Genomic DNA, 27,487 nt, shown 5'->3' on the forward strand with positions numbered 1-27,487 from the left:
TGTAGCACCAGCTCAGCAGCATCACAGGATGTGGTGCCCTCCCTCAGAGCATCCCCACTCCTCTCCCACTGATGCAGCATAGCCTGTCAGGAGACAACCTGTGTTTCAAAGGAGCAGCAGCAAAACTTTAATTAGGTCTCTGCATCCCTCCTGATGCAGCAGCAGTGCAGTGACCCTGTAGAAAGGCCGTGGCACACCCTTCTGCATGTTTTTCCTGCTTATGTTCTTCAGAAACATCAGTTTGCTTTTCAGAGGCAGCTTTTAACTTATGGAAAAATAGAGTTTGTTGCAAAGCATCAGATCCTGTGATGAATTCCTGTGCCTTTTCACAGTGGCCTGTGTTGCATGTAGTAATATGTTTGTCACATACTAACAGATAAAAGTAAAACAAAAAAATAGAGCTGTTAGGTGATGCTTGTATAAGACTGTGCTGTGTCCAGCCTGCCTGGTCTCCACATTTGGCTCTTCAGGAACTTGTAAACTGAAAGCTCTGGGGAATTCAAGACAAAGTTTTGCTGTATTTTCTCATGTTAAACATTATCATGTTCTGTAAACAAGCCCACCTTGCCCAAGGTGTACTTCAGGAAAGATGTTACAACCAATCTTTACATCAGTGGAAAGAGGGGCACAGCTAAGACATGGGCACTGGCTCTGGGGGAAGAAATGCCTTGGTATCTTATTTAAAGCAGGTTTCATAAAAACCAAGGTGCTGGAAACAAAGGGCAGTTTACTGAATTCATGTCCCCTCAAAGCTTTGTTCTGCCTCCGTTTTCATGACAGCAGCGCTGCCAGTTGTATTTGGTACTGACTTTTCCCAGTGCTGCTGACAGTCTAAAGCCATTTAATACTGTCGTCCCTGTTTCTTTGAAATCTCCAAATTGTGAACATGATATTAAACCCAGAATGCCTGAAGTTATTTCAACTCAGAAGACTGGCAGGACTTGATTAAGCTGTCGTGATTGCACTCATGTCTGCAGGGCTCAGAAGAGGCATGAGCTGAGCTGCTGGGGTGGAAAACAATCCTGTACTCTCCCAGCTTGCTGCTCACCTGTGGGTGCCACACATGTCTTTTCTCCAATCTCTTTTCCTTTTTGCTGCTATCACATAGTAGTAATGGGGCTTTGCTATGGACCCTTTAGGCTTACTGATGATGTTTATCATCAGAATAGCTTTCAAAACACTGCATTTCGCTGCTGATGGTTTGCCTTTTTCAGCTTTCTTTGCATCTGTGCAGAAGAAAATGCTTTTCTCACCTCTGGAAAGCCTCTGTTACTTTATGATCACTTCAGCAGCTCTCATTCATATGTTCCCCTAATTACTCAATTAAGTCATTTTGCAGTAATAATACTGTTCTACTGGTTCCCTCATGGTTCTGCATAATGCTAAATAATATCAGATATTGTTAAAAATTATTTGATTTCATGTCTGACCCCACAACTAGTTTACAGTGTCATTTGCCATGTTGCCTTCATTGTTCTGCTGCCCTTGCAGGAATGTCCTCACTCCCACGTACCTGTGCCTGTGCAGGAATGTTCTCAAAGACAAAGGTTCAGACTTTTCCTTTGGATATTATCAAGGATCAAATGCTAAGGCAAAACCTGGCCAATAATCATCAGTGTCAGATATCTTCCCTCATTCTTGTACATCCTTCAATTCATAAAATATTGAAACAGCAAGGAGAGCATTTCATCATCTCACTTTAATAGGCAGTTCGGGCGCGGTTCTCCCAGAACATCAGTAGGTTGGCAGGAAAAGAGGAAAATATTTGTAACGATATTTATTGGTGTTTCCTACCTATCTGTTGTATTTCCTATTCAAGCCCCTGTCAGCACAAAAAGCGCTTTCATATCAAGTAAACAGCCTTTTTATATAAAGTGTCAAAGAGAGGTATAACCACTGGCTTTACATATTTACTGAGGTTGAATATGATGTGTGATACTCAATGGCATTTAAAACACTATTTTGCTATGTGCTTCACTTGCATTTCATTGAGTAATAGCTGAGATCACATTGGAATGCGTTAGTATGATTGTAGTAATAACTTTCTATACCTGATGTGTGACTGCACTCCTGATTAGGATTAACAGTATGTGAATAAAATTTACCATAAGCAACATTTTTTTTAATATAATGTAAGCCCTTAATATGAAATAGGACAAAAGAAGAATTCTTGTGGCTGATTTATTTCCAACTGCTAATTCTAATCTTTCTTAATTGTTTAAAGGTGTTAGGTAATTTTTAGAGCTTCTATCTATGTTTCATCATTTGATGTAATGTGTCAATATCGTTATTTTGAATTCAAGTAGTAAAGTCGTCTCAGTTTGTATGTATACCCTCAGGGAAAATAATAAATAAAAAATAATAATACAAGGGAAAGTATGTGATTCTTGGTGATAGTTAGTGAGGATGGTGTGTGATATATTGCTTTCTGGGAACAGGTTCTTTCTCATTCATGCTGAAAAACCCCTTACGCTTAAATAACGTCTAGGAAGAAAAGAACTACTGGAGGAGTAAAGTAGTAATTAGCATCAGTGTGGTATTAGATTTGGCCTCCTAGCCATCTAAAATGGAAGCAAACTTTGCTTTTCCCGTATCTGTAGTTGTTCCTGATAGGAGCTAAGCTTCTAATATCAGTGTGAAGAGTAAGAATGGATCAGCAGGTACAGGTGCTCAGCCTGAAAACGTTTGAGGAAAAATCATTTAAAGTAGTGTCAAATCTCCTTGATCACACAGTGTGATAGAAGATGCAGAAGGATTTTGCAACAGGCTTCAAGGATGGAGGTGGGGGATTTCTATGCTGTGCTGAAGTGTAGGTGGCTTTCTGGGCGGTCTCATGCCTCGAGTATGTTGGCAATTAGGCTGCAGTTCTGTGAATAGAAGTAATTTTGTTGAAATTGTAAAGGTGTTGATATCCGGACACAAATTTGTACATGCTTGCATTCATAAACTCAACTGAGGCACTCGTTCGAGTTATAATAAAAGAAGATTGAGATCAGTTGTCATGTTTAAGGCAAGACCAGTATGCTAAAGTTGGTGATGGAAACCTCATTAATCTGGGTGGTTTTGAAAAAAAGTCTAAAGTATCCATTCTAGTATATAGTAGGAAACAGCCCTGTCCTAATAAAGCAAGTGGCAAACAAGCTCAGAGAGATATTCTGCCTTTAATTTCTGCAACTGTGGTTCCTAGTAGGTCTGTTTTGAATCAGAGCAATAGAAGACAAGGAAGAACATTGGTCTTTATTTGCTTATGTGAAACTCAAACTGAATAAAAGCACATCTTACATTAGATCACCGTATGCACTTAGCCTTTGCCCTCTTGAGGGAGGAGGGATTTTGACGAAGATGGATGCTTCTCTAAACCCAGATTTATTTATCAAAGGAATGCTTCACAGTGGTCACTCAGTTCAGTTTTAAAATATCAAATTACTAAAGATCTAATTCCCCAACAAAAGCCTGTCTCTGACATCCTTTAACCTAAACAGAAAACTGGAGCAACTTTTAACAGTGGCCTGAGCAGATCTGATAGCAGTGACTGAACTTAATAACTAAGAATAACAATAGTTTATAAGGATAAAGAAGAAATGCGGAGTCAGGTCCATAATGATCATTTTGTGAGTGTGAATCATGCTGTGGTTTCTGTGGGTAGGAGTGCAACTTGCTCTCCTGTGTACACCAGAGGTACAATGTCTCCGGAACTTTGTTCTGAGCCCTTCACCATTTTTGTCTCTTTTTCCATCTTAAGTAAATGAGCTGGCAAGCACCTCTGAATTGTGGTCAGGATTGTGATGGGGTTTTGTTAGTCCGTTTCTTTCCCACAGTTATGTTTTTTATTTGCAAGAAGCAGAAGAGAGATTAAAGCCTTCCAGTTCTACCTAAAATGAATATCACATACTATAGCTGTTTCCATTCTGAAACTTGAAGGTCTAGCAACACAGGGAACTCAGGATGTAAACATGAAAGCATGAAGCAGGCAAGTAGTGCAGAATTATCCTACCAACTAGGATGAAGCTCTCAAGTTTAATGTAGTTTTAATACAGCTCCTATAAGAAATAGTTGTATATTAAAATGTTTGATATGCATAAAACTTCTGATATTATTTATGTGCACTTGAAGCAAATAAGCAGAACAAACAAAAACAGAAAAACAAAAACCACATAACTAACCTCTAGCTTATTTGGCATGTTCCATCTTTATATCTCATCTGACAATAGATGACAGTCCTTTCATGAGTACATCAAGCCCAGGAGGTCAAGGCAATTGTGGTTAACTCCCAGCTGTGTTTGTTTATCTGAAGTGTATCTAAGCCTCTTGAATCTGCACCACTGAGCTGGAAATCTCTCAGCACCGAACCTTCCTTCTGGAAGGGCAGGGATGAAGTCATTAGTGCTTTTTCTGAGGTTAACTACACCTGTTTTTAAAACCCAGAGACTTAGCTGGGAATCCAGTGGAGAAACACAGGAAAGAAGGTGGGCTAAGATTCCACCAAACTCTAAATATGCTGAGAGTTCTTGTCCACTACAGGAGTGTTCCAGGCTGTACTAATTTTGGCCAAAATTAGGTATGAATGCTTTGCAGATGCATTGCCAATTGTAAACAATGCCTGGCAGTTCCCTGGAGAAACACAGTATGCATCTCCATCCACATCCAGCTTGCTTCCTGGTAGAAAATGCCCTTTGCCTTTGGAGAATGTGTGATATAAAGGAACTACTGCAGAACCACTGCATCATTTAGTGTCTGTGTATTGTGGCCAGAGCCTCGAGGCTAATCTGCACTGTTTTTATTTTTCCCAAAAATCTGGAGCTCTGCCTCTACCCTTTTCACCATCCAGGATGCTTATATCTCATCGTTATATTAGTGAAATCACCACACTTCAACTCACATGTTGGAGTCAGTGAAGTCTCAGTAGTTTTCAGCTGAGTTTAAAATAAGTGTGGTAGGTGCTAGATAAATACAGAAAGTTTGTCATAGAATCATAGAATATTCTGAGTTGAAAAGGAGCTACTGGTATCATCAGTTGGTACGGCGCTTCCACAGAGATGTTTGTCTCTCAAATCTGTGCCATAAGAGAGTGAATTTGTTTAAAAGAAAACTAAATGTTATGCAGAAAAGCAAGGGACAGCCTTCTCCATAAGGAACTGAACTTATATTTAAGCTGTTGCAGTGGTAATGTGTGAAAAAGCCAAAAACAGAGTAGACTTGGACAAATAGTGCAAGTTTTGGCATTTGCTCCAAATATTACTGGAAGAGGATCATTCAGAAAGGATGCTGTTAAGTGAAAGTGGACCCTAACTCAGATTATAGTAAATGGAATTTTTTTTACAAATTCTCAGCTGAAGAGGTTTCAAAAAATGGTTATTAAAACATAAAAGTTTTGCCACTGTTAACAACCTACCCATTATAGCAGTGACCTAAAAGCGAGGGAATAAAAATTTACTGTTGGTAACAAAACTGTCTAGAATATGTTCTTCACAGTCCAAAAGGAGAAATGCAAATACCATGTATTTATAGTCAGCCCTCAGAAACTGGGAAAATGAACAGTGAATGAGCTGTTTTCTTTCTGATTTTTATAACTGGAAATATTTTTCCCAATTAAACAGTTGGAGGCCAGCAATTTCATTTTCATATTCAATATTTTCTTGAGTAACAGCTATTGACTGCAGCAAGGTGTTATCTCTGTAAGAACAGCAGGACTTGATATTTGGCTCTTATGTTTGACAGTGTTCCTTTAATGCTCAGAAGTACATGTGTGTCCACAGTTCCGAAATTTATTTTAAGTATAAATTTCAAGTTAATGCATTTTTAAATTGAGGCGAATTCTCAGTAGGATTTCAAAAAGGAAAGTGCTAAAATTCTGCTTCTATTGAAAGGGAGATTAAAATTCCCAGTGGGAGCAGTTGGAGGGCAAGGCTGAGCACTGCTGAAAATCCCACCCAGCACTGGAAACTCCCTTAAGCTGATATCTTTGTCTCTCCTTATTAAGTATTAACCACCACAGAGGTATTGGCCTCAATTTGTGTGAAGAAACCTTTTTGGTGACAGCAAGAACTGACTGTGTTTAACATCTGGCAATGGAGAAGATGATCTGCACTCTTGTTACGTTTCTGCTGTTGTTTATGAGATGCTTGGGTGTATTCAGTGTTGTTTTCTGCAAGCATGAAAGAGAGAGGGGAGGGTTAATCAGATAATTTTAAAGCTGTGCTATGTTTGATACAATAGAATTCACTTCTTCCTCCAGTCTAGCATGTCTTGGGTACATCACATGGTTTCTGCGTTCTTCATTTCACTCTGTAAATTAGGGGTGAAAGGTCTCATATTTTAAAGGCAGTGGCTATGAGGTAAACCTACTGAGAATGGTGAAGTGTTCAAATTCTTATGTAACAGAGGGCAGGTACATGGCTCAGGCAGACTGGAAATGATGTCGCACAAAGCAATCTGAGCATTGCACATGTGTAGCTGCAAGGTAATCAAAGAGACTTACTCCATTTAAAGATATGATGCACAACAACAGACAAGTGGAAAAATATAGAAGGAACATGAAGGAAGTCTTGCAAGTTATCTCATGAAAGCTGCTGAGAGGGAAATGCTTTTTGAGACTGAGATATCTAGCTAAGATGATTTCATGCTGTAACGTGATAGCTGTTGGGAGACCTTGGCATGGAGCTTGTAGCCAAGCGTCACGTGAGGCACTGTTGGCTTCTGGGGATAAGATCCCCTTGCTTCGTTACATTATCAGTGAGAAATTCCAGGGGACTTGGAAATAAACAAGTGCACAGTCCTGCTGCTGTGCCTGGAAGGACTGGGCTGGGGTGGTGTGTTTCAAACAAGGAATTATTTCATGCCTACTCAAGGATTAGTCTCCATGGCTTTATACATTCTCCTTCCGCAGATGTCAATGCCAGTAGGAATTACTCCTATTGTTTTAAAGCTCTATTAATCACTTGCTCTTGTGCCTTTGAAAGTAAGGGGTTTACTTGCCACAGTTGTATTACTCATACTCTGTCTCTTGCTTTGTTTTCTGGTAGAATACGTACACCAATGCAGACAAGCTTTTAGAGGCTGCAGAGCAGTTGGCTCAGACTGGGGAATGTGACCCTGAAGAGATCTATAAAGCAGCCCGGCATCTGGAAGTGCGGATTCAGGACTTCGTCCGGAGGGTGGAACAGAGGAAGCTTCTCTTGGACATGTCAGTCTCCTTCCATACCCACACCAAAGAGGTAAGATGTGCATGAGGGAATTTTTCTGTGTTTTGCACTGTGCTTCAGGAGGCTGACTCTGGGCACAAACTAAAAACCCAGGTGACAGAAAAAGTCTTTGTCGTGCCAGACTTCCAGTGGTTTGCTTGATGCATATGATGAGCTGTTTTAAACAGAAAACAAGATGTGAATGAAAAAATATGAACAGTATATTACACTAAAAAGGGACAGAATAACAAACGAATCAAATGGTGCTTAATTCACAACTAGAATGTATTGTTACAAAGCAGAAATTTCCTTATAGGCACATCAGTTGATGTTCACACTGCACACATGCTCATAGTGTGATAGGTATCCTTAGAGAGACTTCTTTTAATGTAATGTTAATTAATGTAGCCATTATTATTAAGTGTTACTGGAAGTCTTACATTTTTTCATGAGACAGATTTCACTTTTCAGAATTACGGGTGAAGAGCAAACTGCCACATATTAACACGGTGAATCAGTGAGGACCTGAATAAATGCAGTTTAGTGTAATTGAAAAATACCCAGAGATAAGGCCGTCTCACCAGAGATACAGTGGACAGGCCGTCAGATGGGAGGCCACTGGGGATGTAATTAAAGCATACTTCACATTTTTTCTGCAGACCAAAGGCCATTCAGTGATGAGTGACTTTTAAAGACAGGCTTTCTGCTGAGATGGAATTAGTTAGAATGGTTGTTTTCATGCCCTGTAGCATCTGTTTGCAGCAGTACATTAAATCAGAAAGATGCTCTCAGAATCCGAAAGCTTTATGCTTTGTTTGTTGATTTACAAGTTTCAAATGAGTTGCATGCAGCCAGCTTCAGTGTGTTAGGGAGCACCCTTAAATAGAGGGTGTATGCACGTGTGTTCCTTCTGTGTTTATTGAATAGTATCTTAAAAGTGTCCAGTCCATATATGCCCATTCTGATGACCAGTGTAATTAATGTCAGTGTCTTCTGTCATTCTAATGACCAGTTTTAGAAGCACTCCCAAATATACCCTACTATTGACCAATGTCATTAGAATGACCAGTGTCATTAGAATGGGTATATTTGGGAGTGCTTCTTTTCCTTGTTCTTGTCCAGACCAGTGTTCATCATTAACACATTCAGCACTTCTGCTCATCAAACATTGTATAAGCACAATGGTTTGGTGGTGATAGATTGGTGGAGGGGGAGAAAGCAGCACTATGCCTGTTAAAGCTGTTGATACATGAAGGTATACATTTTCATAGCATCTTAGAATGATTATTCTGCTTCTGTTACGTATAAAAAAACCCCAAAACTAGTTACTTTAAGCTTGTGAATAGAGCTATTGTTTCCCAGGTAGTTCACACACTTGCAGCTACACGGGTTTGCCACAGGGGAAACTTAATTAGTTATTTCCTCAGTCAAATTATTTCATAACAGTTTCCTACTGTGATTAACCTCGCTTCACCTATGCAGCTGGTGACTAGTAACACTAAAATAGACATGACTCTAGGAAGCTATTAATGTAATGTTTTCTATCATTTAAATTTCTTCTGATGATTACTGGTACTGAGTTGCCTAATGTGGGTTTAGGAACTAGAGCTTCTCTGTATGGTTTTTTTGATTGCTGTGCAGTACACTCACCTCTGCTTTTCTTCAACCAGAATGGAACTAGCCAGCCTTACTCACCTCGTTTCAGTAAGCCCCCTTCTGGTATATAAAAATGCAGATGTACGAATATGCCAACATTTTTAAACTGGTAACAAATCCAGTCTTTTGTAACAGCATCAGTGCTGTTTACTAGGTACTGAGAGTGAGCCCTAAATCTCTTCCTCGTTGTCATTCACCCATTGGACAGATGGACACTGTGATGTATCTTTGGAAAGCCCAGTAAGTATCTGCAGTCATTTAGGGAGTTCTCGACTGAACAGATTCCTCTGGGTACCTAAGCTCTTTCACTACAGAGAGACAGATGGGCAAGCTGTGGCATAAAAGTGGGACATAAGCAAAGTCAGGCTAGACCCAGAGGTCTACATTCACCTGGCCAGATAACAGCTGTTTGGTTGGGTGCAAAGAGGCTGCAAAAATTATTGCGCTTTCCAGCAGCTCCTCCACTGTGGGAGGAGGCACAGTAGCTCTGCAAGAGAAGGGAAGTTTTCACATCATCACCCCTTCCACTCATGGGAAGGCCAAACACTGTTTTTTGGCATATTCACCATTTTTCATTGTGTGTCACTACCTGCCTCCTTCAGTGATGCGTTCCTGCATCTTGAGAGCACTGGTGAGAGTCACACAGTCCAAAACCTCAGCCAAAAATAATGTGAGGAGATTGCTGTGATTTTAGTATTTGTCTGCCAGCTGTGGGAATCCTCACAGACAAAGTGAGGTCATTGAAGGCTGATGGAGAGACCTGGCGAAAAGGGCAAACCGTTACAAGAGAGTCTTAGAGCACGTTTGGATCTGTGCTTGTCTTTTTTACAGCAATAGATTGGCTGTTGTAGAAATGACTCATTACTTGGCCTTGCTTGGACCTTCATGTACATTGTAAAATGGCAATTTAACCGATGTCGTTGTCATTCTTCAACATGAAAAGCAGATAATAGAATTCTTAAAAATGAAGAAATACAAACATCCTTCCTTTTCCACCTTCCCTCTGATAGTATTATATTCTTTTTCTGTTTCACACCAGTTGACCTCACTTATTTCTCCCTGGGCTCTGACTAGGGGATGTGCTCAGCCATGATGAGAACTCCCAGCCTGAAGGGCTGGGCTGGACAGAGTACAGGTTCTAGCTTTATTTACTTGTGCAGGCCAGATCTGCACCATCCATGCTCATTTTTTGAAACTGCATAAAAATAAATCCACTGTATTAGGTAACATTTTAGATGATAGCATTAGACTCCAGTTTTAAAAGTAGAATTCATCAAGCGAAATTCCCTTTGAGTCAACAGCAGTTTATAGTTGAGTTAAAGGAATGGTTTGGAGTCAGATTTAAATTCTAGCAGATGTCAAGGCAAGAAATCCTTTTGCTGCAGCAGTAAAATAGGGGAACATCTGAGATCCATCGCTGCTGTTTTACCAGGAGGTATTCCAGTTGGAGCGCCAACACATACCTCCCTGATTAACCTTGCCTTTGACCTGCAGCACTGGCCTGATACTGCACTGTATTCTGCCCATCTAAACCCTTCACCTGGGAGTGTCCTGAGGCAAGGAGAGAACAGTTTGATTGGCATGCTGGTATGTTTAACACCTGACATTTGGTATTATTCAACAAGGCATTATTAATTACTTAATATAACCATCATTATTCATTTCAACATTTGTAATTCTTAAAGAAAACCATTCCTTAAACGATTTGCAACTGCTTCTCTTATGTCCTTGGAAATTAATAAACAGTTGGTTTAGTGTTTTTTGGCAAAAATGCAAGAAACTACAGACTGGCTGTATTTTTCATCTACGTTTCCCAAATACTCATTATTTCTTGATATATTAATCTACTGAGACAGAGCTGGTGAAAGGGAGAGTTAAGTAGAAAAAATCAGTCTTACTGACATGGTCTTTACAGAAATATTCTAAATATCTTCCTGCAACAAACATGTCTTCCCAGCACAGATGAATTACACTTGTGATGCAGTGGTTCCCCGATGTGACTGAGTGCATGGGCTGTGAGCTTCTCACACTTTCCCCTGTACTCTGCCCACCTCTGCATCCCCACATGTGGCAACCAGCATTCCAAGAATCTGAGAAACTTTTGGCTTTTCCCATTTCTGAAAAGCTCTCTTACCAAATGAATGTTTCTTTCTGAAATCTTCCTTGCTATAATTTCTTCAGGGCAACACATAGCACTGATGTACGAAAGTTTAAATCCACTAAGTTTAAATCCAGACACCCCATGAGCAATTAAAATTAGAGTTGTGAGGATGTTTTTGTACCCCCAACAGACTTGAATCACTGCTCATTTCATGTCAAAGCGTCATAAGAGAGAGGACTCTTCATGCTAAGCAGTGACATTCAGCTGAAGGAATATGAAAATGACTATCAATTAAGCAAACCAATAATTCAGGATGGTTTTGATTGTTTGGGTTATTTTAATTGTCATGAATACGTGCAGTAGTCTGAAATGATGATTTTCTGATATGGCAAAAACATTTTAGTGACACAAATGTAGAGCTGTCCCCTTAGTGACTGTTAGTATCATAACTTATGAGTGATGTAAATTTCATATTGTCATTTTTATAAGAGATGTCATGTCCCACTGTCCTGCAGCACTCATTATGCTCTCTTAGTTTATAGTCGACATTTTCTTTCTTTTTTGGGCCAAGGCATTCCTGACAGCATGAGCAGAAACTTGCTACCTTGGGAATCAAATCCAATTATCAGTATGGCAGGGTAAAGTTATAAATTATTGTCAGTGGGATAAATGCATTCAACAGACTTGTACCTGAGTCACATCTCTCAGGATTAAGGGTGATTGAATTCAGGTTCTTATTTCAGATCTGAATCAATTAGTGGTGGGATACTTGATGTTCCAGAGAATAGTTTTTGAGTCTCCTGGAGAAAAATGTGCAGATGTGATAAGACCACACCCTGAATCACAATGCAAATAATAACATCTTGTAATTCTTTGTCTGAATCTTAGTATTTTACATTGGTCTTACAGCTTTATACTTACGGTTCTGAGGAAAACATTACCATTCCACATATAAAAATGTAGACATGAAAGGACACTGTCAACATTTTGTTTTAGATCAATTTATAGAACATGAGTCTCACCTGAACTACGAAGCAGTCATGTGAAACCCTCATAGCTCTTCAAGGTGTGAAAAGCACATCTTACTACCTCTAAAATTCTCATTTTTCAGTGGGTTTCATGTTCCCACCTTTGTGCCTGGAGTCCTGCAAGACAGCAGCTAACAGCAGTAGAAGAAGCAGAGGCAGGTTCAGGTCCTGTGTGATGCTGACCCTTGGGAGGCCAGAGGAGCAGTAGGAGCAGAGCACAGTGCTTGCAGTTCCAGGTGGAGCCTGCCAGCACTACCTGGCTCACCAACTATGGGGAGATAAGCACAATCAGAAAATACTTCATGTTGAAAAAGTTGAACTGCCAAACTCTTAGCAGGTTCTTACTGAACATGTTCCAACTGGAATTTGGCAAGGGTGTTTTAAGTGACCAAATTTGGGCAGATTTTTACAGGGATGACATAATACTTGTTCTTGACATCAAGCACAACTCTGCAACATTTCAAACCCTTGGTTAGAAGCATTGAGCGCCTGGAGCATCTCATGAAGCAGAAACAAGACTCCTATTCAACACAGGCAAAATTACTCTTTCTTACGCCTTCCTCTCATTCTGGATCTTTGACCTCAAAATTCATCAAGTTCAGCCTGAAGCAGATACCTGGTGTGGAAATTTTCACTCTGAGCAGCTTGTCTGATATGGCCATGAGAAACTGAGAAGAAATGTCTGGACAAAAAAGTATCCAGCAGCATCCTATGTAGACCTGAATTATTTGTGTTCAACAGGTCACCTTGGTCACCCCACAGATGTCACTGGGGCTCCTCAAGTGAGTTGTGGGAGTTACTGCAAGCACTGTGAACCTAATTTTCCTTGATAATCAAGGGCTGTGAAATTAAATTCTCTCTGCTTTGATTGTATATCATGATTAGGAGATTATTTTAGTGCTGGTCACTAATTTTGACTGGGCTTGGCTCTTGTGTCATGTCAGGAAGCAGGAGGCTCTGTGCAGCTGTTGACTCTAGTTGGAAGAGTTGACAGAATGAATCAAAGTTAATCATGGAGTAAACGTGACAGTGGATCTGGAGTACATTGTATAATCCTGACATTCATTGTAAATTGACCCAGGATTCACATTTAATGTTACTGAACTTAATAATTGGTTGTTTGACTTTAAGTGCTAATACTGACTTTTCAGAGCAACTGCCCATCAGATAATGCAGACTTGTGATGAAGAGGATAATCAGTTTAGCAATTCCACCTGCTGGCAACTTCTAGAAGCTCTGAAAAGATGTCATTCTGAGCATGGCTCCTACAAAGTATTTGCCTTATGTACTTCATTCTTTAACTGCCCTCCTGGTCAGTGATTTTGGTGCTTTTCTTTTGTTAGGGCCAGATTTTAAAACAATGAAAGCATAAAATGCTAGAATGACCCAAACTAACTCTCTGCATATATGATACGCATAGACTGGGCATCTCACATCCCAACATTTTTCATGGTTAGAACGAAGAACACGTCTTGTTGAAAAACTGCACATTTTATACCTTCAATTGGATGAAAATCCTAGCTGAGGTTTCTAAAGCAGCATACAAAAGCAGACTGTGAAAATGTCTGTTCCTTCTCTCATGGCAGGGCTGAAAAATATCAAACCTTAAATTTATACCTCTTAGGAGCTGGGAGGTGAATCAGTGAAGTTTGGTCACATCCTGGTAATGTCTATGTATATGTGTTGTCCTTGGCTTGGAAGACAGATCCCTCAGAGAAGATAGGTGTGTTCCTGTAGTTGCCAGCCTGCCATTATGATTCTGATAATTGGGGCTATAAGAGGGCTCTACTAGTATAATAAAAAACATTTTTGTGTGAACTATAAAAGTTGACTCTGGGTTATTATCATGAAGCAAGAAATTGCCATGAAGCAAGAAATAGGAGCAAATTCCTCTCCCAGCTCCAGAGCACAGTCTTGTGACTTGGACCAAAATGAACTCACCAGCCACTGCTTCATGGGTGGTTTCTCTGCAGTGTTAAATCTTGTCTGTAGTGCTAGCAGAGCTGAGTTCAAAGAACCAGGATAGCTGGGGTGGTGCAGGGTTTCCCTCTTTACTGTCCATTTCTTGTCCAGAAGCCAGGTTTCTTCATGCAGGATTATGAAGCTAAGAATGGAGAGAGCTTTGGTATACTGGCAGCACATTGCGCTCTCAAGCAGAGGAGTTTGGAGCATGGCCAAACCACTATTGAATAAAAATCTGCCATCTGTGATCTTCTTCCTTTGGAAAAGTTGTGAGGTACAATCAAGGTAATGAGAATTAAATGCTTGCAAATGCAGCCACATGGACCAAATTTAGGAAGCCCAATGTGCAGCAGAGCTCGAGCAGACACATGGAAGAGAAGTTGGAAGAGACCTCTGGAGAACATCCAGTCCAACCCCCTTCTAAAGCAGGTTCCCTACAGTAGATTGCACAGCCAGGTCTTGAATATCTCCAGGGGAGACTCCACAACCTCTCTGGGCAGCCTGTTCCAGTGCTCTGTCATCCTTACACTAAAGCAGTTTTTCCTCATGTTCATATAGAACTTCCTATGTTCCAGTTTGTACCTATTGCCTCTTGTTGTGTCACCAGACACCACTGTAAAGAGCTTGTCCCCATCCGTTTGACTCCCACCCTCTGAATATTTGTAAGCGTTTATGAGATTCCCCATCAACATTCTCTTTTCCAGGCTGAACAGCCCCAGGTCTCTCAGCCTTTCTTCCTAAGGGAGATGCTCCAGTCCCCCAGTCATCTTTGTGGCCCTCTGTTAAACTCCCTTTAGGAGATCCCTGTCTTTCTTGAACTGAGGAGCACCTCACCAGGGCAGAGCAGAAGGAAGGATCACCTCCCTCAACCTGCTGGCGGCACTCTTCTTAATGCACCCCTGCATACCATTGGCCACAGAACACGCTGCTAGCTCATGGCCAACCTGTTATCCACCAAGACAGTCTGCACTTCAGTTGCATGTTGACATCCATATTTTTCAGGCCAGTCACCAATATTTTACCTGATCGCTTCACATTAATCAAATATCTGCTTTGGAGAATCCTTGCATATGCTTTTCTGTGGCTTCAGCCTGTATGCCTTGCTCTCCGAGTAGCAGTGATTCATGCAGCAGATAGAAGGGCATTTTACACAGGCATTAGATAGAAGGGGCATAATCTCATTAAAAATGTTTTTTATAGTTTTATATAGCGTATTTTCCTGATTGCCTTATATTGTGGAAGACGGTCTTCTCCCAGTTCCATCATGTGGGCTTCCAGCTTTTGCTGCTGGATACGAAGGCAACAGAGTGAGCAGCCAGTGCCCCTGACAATTTGTGAGTTGGGTACTCTTCATCAAAGCTTTACAGAGACACTCCTGTAATTCACTCATCACTGAAAAAACATGTTCTGTTGCTCCTTATGTGTATGTATGTGTGCAATGGAGTCTATAGAACTGGTTTTAAATGGTTAATGTTGATGTAGTGTTACAGGCTGATGGATTCAACAGGACTGTTTGATTAGAAAAAGGTCACGCAGTTTGTTTAATTCTTAGCAAGTTGCAGAATGATTCAGAATTGTCACAAGTGATTTATTTCTGAGGTTCCTAGAGCGTAGAGCAAGAAGTTGCACAAAGGGCTCCAATCAGGGCTAAGACTGCAAGTCATACAGTGAGAAAAAGCACAAAAGAAAGATGTAGTGCAGCTCCACTTGAGATAAATTTAGAGGAAAACCTGATGGTATGTGTATCTGTTTAAGTATTCTGCTGAATTTGCAGAGCATAGTTTGCAGCTATGGAAAGCTCCTCCTGCACCAAATTATACTGTCCTACATGGATGTAAATCTGAATAAATCTTTTGATGTAGGAAGAACTTCTCCAAGCATGTATCAATGTGATGATATGCAAAATTTGATTTGCTTTGTAAAATTACTGCAGCTAATTACATCCAGATTCATAATTACAAGTAACATATTAAAATTATACTGGAAGGTGAACGTGATTTTGCAATTCATGATGGTTGTAGAAGCATAGAACATGTACAACTGATTCTTCTGTAATAAACCAACTCCTCTCCTAGAGCAAATAGGCCGTGAACTACACGTACATGACCTTAGGCTGAAGATCTACACACTCCCTGATACAAGCATAGCTACCCAAATTGTGTTTCCCTTGAGAGGAGATTGTTTTGTGCTATATCAATCTGGTCCATGTGGGACTTGGAAAAAGGATCAGATGTTTAGTCATTGCAAATCCTTTTGCCATAGGCAAGGTTACTAATTAAAAAACGCTAGCATACAGAAGTACCAGATGCAGCCAAGCCAAGGATGAATGTCAAGAAATTGGCGACAGTGAGGGGAAAAAGCCAGAAAGAAGTTAGGAAAATATCAGATTTTTTTTTTTCTTCACAGAACATTCCCTTTCTTTCTACTCACCGCTTCTTCCCAACCAGCTTGGAGATATCTGACGTTATGTCTTGCAGCAGGGTTTCTCATCAGCTGTATCTTACCATGGAAGTCACATATTGCAATGTTTCATATGTAGCGTCTGGTCATATCCCTTCTTGTCACATTCTACTAGGTGTGCTGCCATCATGTGACTTCTGACTGGTGGCATGTGGTCACATTACAGCTCACCATTACATGTGTTGTTTTACTTGTTTCCATTGACATTCCTATCAAACCTTGCACATGCTCTTGAGACTTAAGAAAATGTTGTTGAAGTACACTCTCAATTTATATCAACCATCACTTCAGCAACCCTGGATGCTAAGTGTGAGTGACTGCTGAAAATCAGTTACATTGGAAAGTTTTGTTTTCTCCACCATGTTGGTGGTAGAAAAGTTCATAGTTCAAGGTAGAAAAAGTTCACGGAATCATTAAGGTGATAAAAGACCACTAAGATCATCGAGTCCAACCACCAGCTCATCGCCACCATACCCATACTAAACCATGTCTCTCAGTGCCATATCTCCCCTTTTCTTGAAAACCAGCAGGGACAGTGAGTCCAGATGTCACTGCTCAGAATGGCTTTATGGATGCCTCACTTAAAAGGAGAGGAAAATAGCAGTGATGAACATCTCTCTCTGGAAGAATTCAGTTTTATTTTTCTCAACATGCCCATGGAGCTGTGCATGCTCATGTGGACCCATGGAGTGACAGCAGTGCAAATCAGATGGGGAAAGGGAGTCCAATATTTCACAGAATTCTTTCCAGTTCTGCTCTACGTGTGGTTCCCATGATGAACATTCACCTGAGTTGGCTTGAACATCCTTTTGTGACATGCTCTGCAACACATGGCACTCCTCTGATGGTGTAAAGGAGTAAAACATATACCCTGCAGAGCTGCGTGTTTCCATTAACACCCTTGTTTGGAAGAAGTAGCAAAAATGTTGCACACTGGTAGTTCTCATGGGTTGAATTGACTGTTTCTTTGCTTTTCTCTTGTTACGCAGTGTTTGTAAATTGTTTTGGGAGGGCATTAAAACTCACCAGTGGCATTTGCAAATAGCAGCAAACGCTACGTTCTTACTAGTTATTCCAAACATGCAGGCAAGATTTTTCAGTAATCTTTCTAGTTTTCAGATTTTTTTTTACTTTAAGTGGTCCCTTGCTCTAAATCAGAAGCATTAATTTCTAGGTAACAGGCACAGATGTCCTTCAAACCTCCAGTAAGTGGTCTCATTAAGTACTTGAGTAAAATGAAGGGTATTGCATCAGAAAAAATGGCTGAGAATAAAGAGCTGTATTGTCTCTTGGGTGGAGGGAAACTGCCTATGTTTCATGCCAAGGAAGACAAAGAAGTTGCTACAATGCGTAAGAGAAGTGCCAGATGCTTCCCCAAAAGCTTCCTCAAAAGAAGGGGCTTTCACTCTTCCGGAGACCTAGTAATAAGAGAACTGTTTTTCTTGTTTAAAGCCATGGTTACCTTGGTAAATAAAGCCTCCATTCTGGAGTCCCCTCATAATGATCATTTTAGGGTTAGATATTTACCTTAGTGTACCTGACAACTAGTTTGTAGACTGACTTACTTTGTATGAGTCAAATATGTGGCAGGATCTCTCTGCTGAACTTAATTCAGGGTCTACCGTTAATACATTAGTATTTCTGAATCCAATTAGCCAAAGCACAGATCAATTTGAAAAATATACATTTTTGAGTTTTTCTTCTTTGTTTTACAAGATTCTATGTCTTTGGATGTGTCAAGCAGTACAATTCAGAAATGATCTGTACTGGACACGTGCATCACTGTCAAGCTAAGTAAAAGTCACTACAGCAGAATGTGGAAATGCCGTGTTGGTATTTGAAATGTTTGCATGCACCTACACACACATCCTTTACAGAATTGAGTGAATAGGAGTAAGTTGGAACATGTATGGGAATGGGCAGGTGCTCACAATTCTGCTCATGCAAAGAATGAAAGAGGAAAGTAGAAAAGAGGAAAAGTCAGATTTTTCAAGTATGACATAAAAGTTGTCCTGCGTCATGTATCAATTTTCAACAGAAATGTGAACTCTGCATTCAGTCTAAGCTGTTTAAGAGACGGTGTCTGATAATTTGGGGTTTTAATGGTGAGGATTTAAAAAATAACAGCAATAGTTGCATTGGAATTAAACACCAAGCACTAGAAGGGACTGATTTTCTGAGCTGTGACCAACAGGAACAAGCCAGGATGTAATTTCTGATTCATGATTAACAGCTCTTCTGACTTTGGTGCTGCGGTAAGATGGAGTTTATCTCCTCTTTCTGTGGCATTCACAAACGTGTTTGGTGGTAATTTATTTCAGGTGCTGTCAGTTATAACTTATAACATGGGAGGTTTTTGCATCAGTTTCCTATTGTAAATTGTTCCTGAAAGATCTTCCTAATCTTATTAATACTGGCTGATTCTTTGTATTAGGATTTTCCAGGGATTGGTGGAGTCTAAAGGATTAAAGGCCTCTGAGTCAAGGATGACCTAGATTCTGATCTAGCTTTTATTATGCAAATCCTTACAATCTGAGGTCATTTATGGGAACATCTGAAGTTAATATGAGTTCTTATATTCAAGCACTCTGTAACATTCATAAGTGTTTCAGTTCCAGGTGAATACAGTGCAGTTATTAAGTGTTCCAAAACTGCTTTGAGGCAGAAGCATATTCAGAATGTGACGTAGGATCTTCAAAGTCCAAATCCTTTTGGCTGGTGCTGGAGGTGCTGGAGATGCTTTCAAAAAAGGGTTTTCCTCTGAAGTCCTAGTGGGGGGCTGAGAAAGTTCTTCCCTGCTTCCAATGTGGTTATTTCAAGAGATCTGCACACTGCCCAAAGTGGAACAAGTTCTTGATTTCCCTTGCAGTTGTGTAGTAGAAATTCCTTGAGCTTTATTTTGTTATCTTAAGTGGAACAAAAAAAAAAAAAAAAAAAAAAAAAAGATGAAGAGCAGCAAGAAATGAAAAAAAAATTTGAAGCAGAATGATTTATATACATGGCCATTTTTCACTTCTGTATGTACAGAGTGCTCTATTACTTGAAGATCTGATAAGCAGAGAAAATTAATATTCCCCCAAACCTGCTCCTTGCCTGTTATAGTCCAGCTGTCCATGCTGTTTGAGTGGAAGCAGGGATCAACTTGAAGCTGGGATGATTCTGAATGTGACTCAGAGATAAAGGCTTTAATACATTTTTCTTTCTGGTGGCTTCCCAGAGCTCAGCACCTGGAACTCACAAATGGAAAAGCTCTCCTTTTGGTTCTTTCAGTGTGCTTTCACTCTTTCACCTATTACACAAGCCTGACTACCTAGCTGTATTTGCTTCTTGTATTAATATTTGCCTTTTTATATCATGCCTTTCCTCTGAGAAAGTGAAAATATGTAAATAAACTGAGCAAAGACATTCCATTTTAGGCCAGCAGTAGTGTAGCAATTATGATTATACGACTATAAACAGAAGGGTTCACCCAGAGTACTCAAAGCTGATAAGGTAATTGAAAAGCTTTCAAATTAATTGAGTGTTTTTAAACATGTTTTTGGAAGTGGTATGAGTCTGTCCAGCATGGAGTTGTGAGCAGAGGTGGGACAGAGCGTGGGGAACCAGACTCACTATTTTCTGATACCACCAGCAGTGCTGGAACAGGTTCTGATGCTGATTATTTTGCTTTAGACTGGGGTGATAGCCTTAGGCTTGGCCCTTGTTGGGAGAAGCACAGCTGGGGCTCAGAGCATCTCTCTCCTCCTCCCATTTTATGTGGACATTCAGAATTCGCTGTCTCAGAAGAAATCCCGTAGGATGGAGATCCAGTGCATCTCGTTCTGAACAGAGACATTTTTACCAGCTCCTTTGCCACCCCCACACAACGTCTGGCTTTTGCTCATGTGTACCTCTCACTCCCTTGGAGGCAAATTGCTTTGCTGCTCCTCAGCTCGGCAGCACCACATCCCTTGACATTTCCCAGGGCAGCGATGCTGGGTCCTGCTCCCATGCTTCCCAGCTACCATGCAGAATGTACCAGCAGAATGTGGGTTAATGGGGCAGGCATGGCACAGAAAATATCACTCTGGTGGAGTCATTAGGATTTGCTGGCAGATTGCCTGCTCAGTTGGTGCAATTTTACACTCATTTTCAGAGCAGGCTTAAAGGGGAAACCTCCACTCGCCTTGAGGCTTCACAGCCAACAGGAGGCTGGGGCTTGCCTGCCTCTGCCCCCATTTCTGATGAACAACTGGCTGGAAATTCTCAGCTAAGCACTTACTCAAATGATTTTTTGTTGTTGTTTTGAAATTGCTAGTGAAGGCTGTTTAGAATGAACGGATCTGTGGGTGAAATTGCTGTCTCCTATGCCTTGGCTTTCCAAAACTCAAAGAGCAGAGTCTGAACTACATTTGGAGGGGAAGGGAAGAGAAAACAAAATAAAACAGAATACATATCCTTGTGCCTGGGAAGGCGTAGCTGAGCAAGTATAGTTATACTTCAGTCAGTACCATGCAGACATAACAAATATTTTAGGTCTTGGTCCTGCAACAGGCTTCAACTGAATGTGAAATTAATAGGAGCTGATGGCACACAGCTCCTGAAAGGGTTAGGCTATCACAGCTGCAGGATGCTGTAATTTATTACTTGTGGAAAGAGTTAATAAGAAGAATAGCATTAGATTAGTTGTCACACACAGGACTGAGTCATATATTCATTTTTTTGGGGAAAAAAAAAACACACCCTGATATTATATTTAATTTACTTCATTGCTTAAAATGCGTTTGCACCAAATAGAATCTATTAATCTTTTTATCTTAGAAAACTTCTGATCGGTTTCCTTGTGAAATATGCAGCCCTAGTTAATGCTTTCTGATCTGGAATTAGAGGGTTAAATCTCAATCCTCTCTGATTTATATTTCCCTCCCCTCCTTCCCAGCTGTGGACATGGATGGAAGATCTGCAGAAGGAGCTCTTAGAGGATGTCTGTGCTGACTCTGTGGATGCGGTTCAGGAGCTTATCAAGCAGTTTCAGCAGCAGCAAACAGCCACCTTGGACGCTACCCTCAATGTTATTAAGGAAGGGGAAGATCTAATCCAACAGCTCAGGTAAGCACCCACCTGGAGGACAGGTGGTGAGAAATCTGCCACATGCTGCGGTTTAGATGTGCATAAATGTAGGTTTAGGATTAATAGGGAGAGTTTATTCATTCCTTGCTTATTTATTATTCTTCAATTTCTTTGAGTAATGTATTGAAATTGCACTGAGTGATTTGTGTGGACTGATTAGAGTAGTCTGTGCATCAGCGTGGGCTGCTGCTTGACAGGGAGATTATTTATAGGCACAGCAAAGTGAATTGAAACAAATGCGTTTCAGGTGAATATTTTTAGTGGATATTTATGGAAGATTGTGAAATGGCTATGAGCTGGGGCCTTGTGATTTATGTGGTTAGTTCTGGTATAAGAGAAGTGTATTCCTCTAAATAAAACACATGCATGTCTAACAGTATTCGCTCTCTCGTTTAGCATGCAGCACCCTTCTATTTATCTTTGTCCATGTGGGGTTTGTTCATACTGTCAGGGAGGGTCCTTCCTGCCAGCTCTGCTTGCATTATGAATTAAAGCAGCTTGTTTACCTGATTTGAAATACACAAAGTGACTGATTCAGGAAAGTTGGAGCTTTTTGCTTTCTCAGTCTGTATCTGTAGTAGAACTCATGTTTTCAGGGAGCATAGGAAGCCTATCCCAATTTGTGTTTCTGTCGGCTCCCTCACTTGTTCTCATTCATAGTGATTTTCTATGGCTCTAAGTTCATAGCAGCAGTGGAGTTTTCCTGCCTCTTATGACATTTCTAAGCCCCAAACCATGAAATCTTTTGTTCTTAAGATCTTTATATTGTCATAGATTGCCCTCATCTACCTCTACATAATGTCTATACTCTGTGTACATACAGAACATATATCCTGCACCAAATGCAATGAGTCTTATGCATTAGACTCATGGCTGTCAATCTCATGTCTCAGCTTCCCCAGACTGACGCCTTTGGATCTAACACAAGAAATGCTGAGCCATGACAGGAAAAGGCAGAGGTGCCTATTGCAACCTGGGTAATGAAATGAGCTGGTGGAGCCCTTAGGAGCCCTGCAGGAGCTCTTGTACTACAACCATGGGCTGAGCTTTCCTCCAGACTCTCCACAAGGAGAAGCAGACTGTGTAAATGCCTCATCTTGCTGAATGTCACAGAGCAGAACGAGAAAAAAGAGTTGTTTTGCTTCCTGAGACCAGGGTTGGAAAGCAAGGATCAGGGGAAGAACGAGATGCAAAGATCCATGAATCTTTGCTGATGAAATAGTAGAAAGGAAATATGCTGTACTTAATATGCTGCCAGATGGAGGGGGCTAAAGAGAACATACATATGGCTGCCCATACCAGGTTTACCAAAGATATGCATGACTTTCTTGCAAAGTTTAAGGCACCTCTGAGAGATAATAGCAATGGTGGTGAAATGTTGAACGAAAATATTCTCTTGTTGCTTCTCCCACCTATTGGTATAGCATTCCAGCATGAACATATGTGGAGAAGACCATGAAAAGGAACCTGTGTAAAGCCCATCAGGTGGAGTTTTGAGATTGCAGAAAGTGCCTGTATCGAAGAAGATTGGCCTAAAGGTTTTTGCCAGCACCTGAGTCAAAGGGAAAGCAGAATGTGGAGTTCTGCAGTGATCAGGGTGATGTTTGGGGCTGGAAAGTCAGCAGAGCATCAGTATGAACAGCATTTGTTGGAGAAAGGCTGCTGTAGTGGCTGCAAGGTCATGCATGATGCTCTGCTGACTTTCCAGGGTGAATAAGGTATGTCTGAGATCACCTATTTCAGTATTTAAGTTTTTAGCTTCAGTCATTGAAAAGCAAGAATGGTCTGAGTTTTGAGACTGTTTTGGAACTGGCATCATACTTAAATATTGTGAAATGCCAACACAGGTTTTGAGACTCAAGTATTTAGCCAAGAAATGATGTTGTTGGGACCTGGCTTGTACTCTGAGCAGTGAGCAAGGTGAAGCAGGAAAAACATCTTTGTCCAGAGTGCTTCTCTGCTTCTGATCGAGTTAAGACCAAAAACAGAGGGAAACACACAACTGCTGTCAGAAATCAGGAAGCCCTGCATGCATACAGTGATTTGCAGAGCTGTCTAGTCAAGGTGGTCTCTAATCCAAGCATCTAACAGTGGGGCCTCCAATGTGACCCCTACATGGACTACATGAGAAAACATGAAACCACCTATGCATGTGCCCTCTCAGTTTTTGTGGCTGCTGGCAAAAGTAAAGAACGCACAGATAAAAGAAAGGAGAAAAAATGGGAATTGCTGCAGTCTTCCCTTAACACAGCATTGCATTTCAGTGTGTGGGTCATCCAGTACCTGCTGTGAAGAGCTGTTGGAGATTGCAAACACTACAACAATGAAGAAAATGAAATACAGCACTCGTATCACTGTAGATAATGTGAAACCACTTTTCTCACTCTTTATTATTGTTCTGAGATGAGCACCATTCTCAGAAGTCAACACAAAAAGATCTTCTGAACTGCATTTCCAGAAGTGCTGCTGAGGCCAATAGTTCTGCACATCTGCAAAAGTCAGGACAGTGACTTGCCACAGTGAGATGTGAATGAACAGGAACTTTAGGGGTAACAATAAGGCAGGGAAGAGTTACGGATCTTGTTTTTCTTATGGTAGCTCAGCATATGGGGTTTTGATAATGGGAACATTTCACTGTGCTTTCTCCCAGATGAAGTGCTCAAAGTGATTTCAGGAGCACAGTGCTCCTTCTGAACAAATTTAACAGCAATGAACAAACCCTGCTTGCATGTTGCCCAAAGTTTATTTTGTATTTTTTTGAACCCTAATTTATATCCTTTCGAAGAATACTGAGTATCTTTCATAAATTCTTTCCCAGGATTTCTTATTACCAGTCAGAACAATAAATCTTGTGATGGAGGCATCCAATCTCAGAAATTTATTTTTCCAGAAGGAAGTCTTTCTCAAACAGGACTATATAGGGATCTCAAGACCTTATCTGAGAGATTATGGAAAAATACCAGATTATTACATCTCATTTTTTTGTATTGCATCAGCCACTGAAATGCACATGTGGTTTGGTTTGAAAAGTAAAATACTTGAGGAAAAAGAATTTGTAAAACCAAGTGTGTGTTTAGATCCCATGTGAGATCTAATATCTGCCATCCTTGAATAATTCATTGAGTCATTTAGGTATTATATGAATAGTAATAATTCTGCATTTGAATGAAGGCTTACTTCTTGTCCTTTTATAGAAGACAGGTGCTGACTGGAGATTGAATGTGGCCTTGCATTAAACTGCAGTTTTAAAATCTCTCCTTGTTATCTTCATCCATCCCTTCTGTGTACAGCTCAAAGGTGGAGGCAGACTGTGGTCACCAAGGAGGTGAAAACACAAGACTGACAGAGTGGGGCAGAGACTGCAAGATCTGAGGAGAGTAACACTGGTGTAATATTCTCTTATAGGCAAGAGGAGTTGCAACTTCATGCTTTAGAATAATATTGGAGCATCTGATCTTCATTGTGTCAAGTAGAAAGCATTTGAAGAAGAAGAGCAGAAGCACATAGAAAGAGCAAATAACTAATTAGTTATTAGCATTCTGCATTTTTAATTGTATTCTTAGGCTTCAGATGTTCAGGCAAAAGCTTGTTCATTTTCTCAATTACTCTTGCTGACAATGTTCAATTAAGTTTAAGTTGATTGCGTGTTGTTTTGATCTGACACTACATGATGGTAATGTGCTAAGAGCAAAGAGCAAAGCACAATCATTTTGTGCGATTTCTGGAGACAATTACTCATTTTGCTAGGTGTTTATAGAAGGAAAATGCAACCCAGAAATGGGAAATAGAAACTTAAAAAATTAGGAACACTAACGCTGTTTGACAATGGGCAGACTTCATGGGTACTTTCACTTTCCAGCCCCAGCTGCATTTGGGCTCCATTGGACAACATGGTGACCTGGCAATATCACCTGATCTTTGGTTTGGCCTCCAATATTGTTCCCTGTACAGTTTTATATACAATATGTGCTAGTGGATTTGCCCCAGGTTCACCACTGTGGCAAAAATGTAGACTGATGATAAGTGGTGATGGTAAGGCCTGCTGGCTTATCCACGCCATCCTATTACACTGTTGGAAAGACCTGTGCACTGGTAGAGTATCTCATGGGGCTTTCAGGTGGTTTGGTTTGAATATGCAGGTGCCATCACATGACTTTGAGCAGGTTGAACGGAGAAATTCATTGCATCTCAATCTTGGGTTTGCTGAACTATCAAAGCCAAGTCTGGCTTCAGACTTTTCTTTCTGGTACTTGTTAATGTTGGGGGACCTTCAGTGGTATATTCAAGGATACATATCAGGTACAGCAAACTGCCCCTTGGTACCCAGCCCACCAGTTAAAGGGCTTGCTCCCTCCTCTTCCCTATTTATGGGGAATGTACTGGGAGCACTGTCCGACCTCTCACAGGCACGCTCATTTTCCTTACCTTAGTGGAAATACAGCTGAAGGACACCATTGTACCATGGAGTTTTTGCAGAGCAAAATTTCTATTGCAACACGAAGTAACCCAGAGGAAATCAAGGTATCTCTATCTCCTTAGTCTAAGATGCTGGTAATTCTGATTCTATTAACCTAACTGAAGCAAATGCACAAAATTAACACTTAAGGGCCCAGGGGGCTCAATAACAGCTCAGCTTGGTGCCTCTGGGCAGAGTGTAGGCTGGAGCAGGTCACTCTCTCTGGGACTGAATGGGATTGCCAGCCAGGCTCCTTAAGAGAGCTGTTGAGGTGGATGTGCCATTCTCCCCCCTCTCTGCCCCTCCAACCCCTCAGAAGTGTGTCAGGTCACAGCATCCCAACACAAGAAAGGACAATCCCCTTGTTCAAGCTATTTGCAGAGCTCAGGAGCCACACAGTTTCAAGAGTAGAAGAGAGGAGTGTTGCATACACCTTCCCTTGCCTCAGCCCTTTGTCCTGGGCTCACTTCTCAGTGGCATACAGATCACAAGTGTATACTTCTTGCTCTTTTGCCTGCCTTGAAGCACAGCTTTAACCATGCTCTCTGCCTTGCCACAGGGACTCTGCTGTTTCCAACAATAAGACCCCACACAACAGCTCCATCAGCCACATCGAATCTGTACTTCAGCAGCTGGACGAGGCCCAGGTACAGATGGAAGAGCTCTTCCATGAGAGGAAGATTAAACTAGATATCTTTCTTCAGCTCCGGATTTTTGAGCAGTACACCATTGAGGTAAGAGCTGGCTGCAAGACCTGGGAAAAGGAGAGCAAGGGAAAGGGGATCTGTGTAAACCTCTGCTGGTAGGATACCACCAGAAGTGGTCAGCACTTAGGGGGTGTGCTCCTCCTACCTACACCACTGCTCTCTTTTTAGGTCTTGGAGCACTTTAAATGTTTTGTGATGAGATATTCCTGAAGGAAATCTTGCAGATCTGTAGGCAGTCACGTGGTGGATACTGATAATTAATGGGAGCCTTCATATGCTGTGTTACGCTTTGTAAGTGTTTATTTTAAGATATGGCATGATGAATTACAGTGGAATAAAGGGCTGGGAAGAGGGAATTTTAGGTGTTTTGATCTATAATTGGATGCGAGAGATATAAATCAGGGAGTAGCTGAACTTTCCTCTTGTGAGTTGCTAAGTTAGGTGAAAGCTGTTGTACAGTACTTGTTATTAATGTAAATTAGAATAGCTTAATCAATCAACACTGTTTTACTCAATAGTTGTATAAAGACTTCCTGATAGTAGGAAAGAGACTGTATACACACATACTCACAAGGGAGACTGTATCCCTTGTGAGTATGTGTGTATATCTATAAATGTGTGCATTTCAGATCAGCTAATATTGCTGTGTGTGCATTTGTTGCCCTAAGACTGCTACACTCACAGCTCAAGAGCTGCAATATTTAGTATCACCTGTATTTAAATGGTAATACACTGATACAATAGTCTGGCAAATGGCAAATGATTGAGATTCTAAAGATATGAATTATATGTGAATGCATACGTGTATACGGCTATAAACAGCACCT

At 40.8% G+C, this 27,487-nt stretch overlaps 1 protein-coding gene across 7 annotated transcripts in view; it reads left to right on the forward strand.

Annotated features, from left to right (window-relative positions):
- Positions 1-27,487, forward strand: part of KALRN (kalirin RhoGEF kinase) — a 447,237-nt gene that overhangs the window by 262,518 nt on the left and 157,232 nt on the right. For all 7 annotated transcript variants that reach the window (XM_042827277.1, XM_042827280.1, XM_042827273.1 and 4 more), the window contains 3 exons: positions 7,023-7,214; positions 21,307-21,476; positions 26,513-26,687. In XM_042827277.1, the coding sequence (XP_042683211.1) occupies positions 7,023-7,214; positions 21,307-21,476; positions 26,513-26,687 (537 nt within the window). The remainder of the gene's footprint in view (positions 1-7,022; positions 7,215-21,306; positions 21,477-26,512; positions 26,688-27,487) is intronic.

The sequence above is a fragment of the Centrocercus urophasianus genome, unplaced genomic scaffold (assembly GCF_019232065.1).
Source record: "Centrocercus urophasianus isolate 14NV4802_14NV808 unplaced genomic scaffold, USGS_Curo_1.0 seq_28, whole genome shotgun sequence".
In the NCBI taxonomy this organism is placed as follows: domain Eukaryota; kingdom Metazoa; phylum Chordata; class Aves; order Galliformes; family Phasianidae; genus Centrocercus; species Centrocercus urophasianus.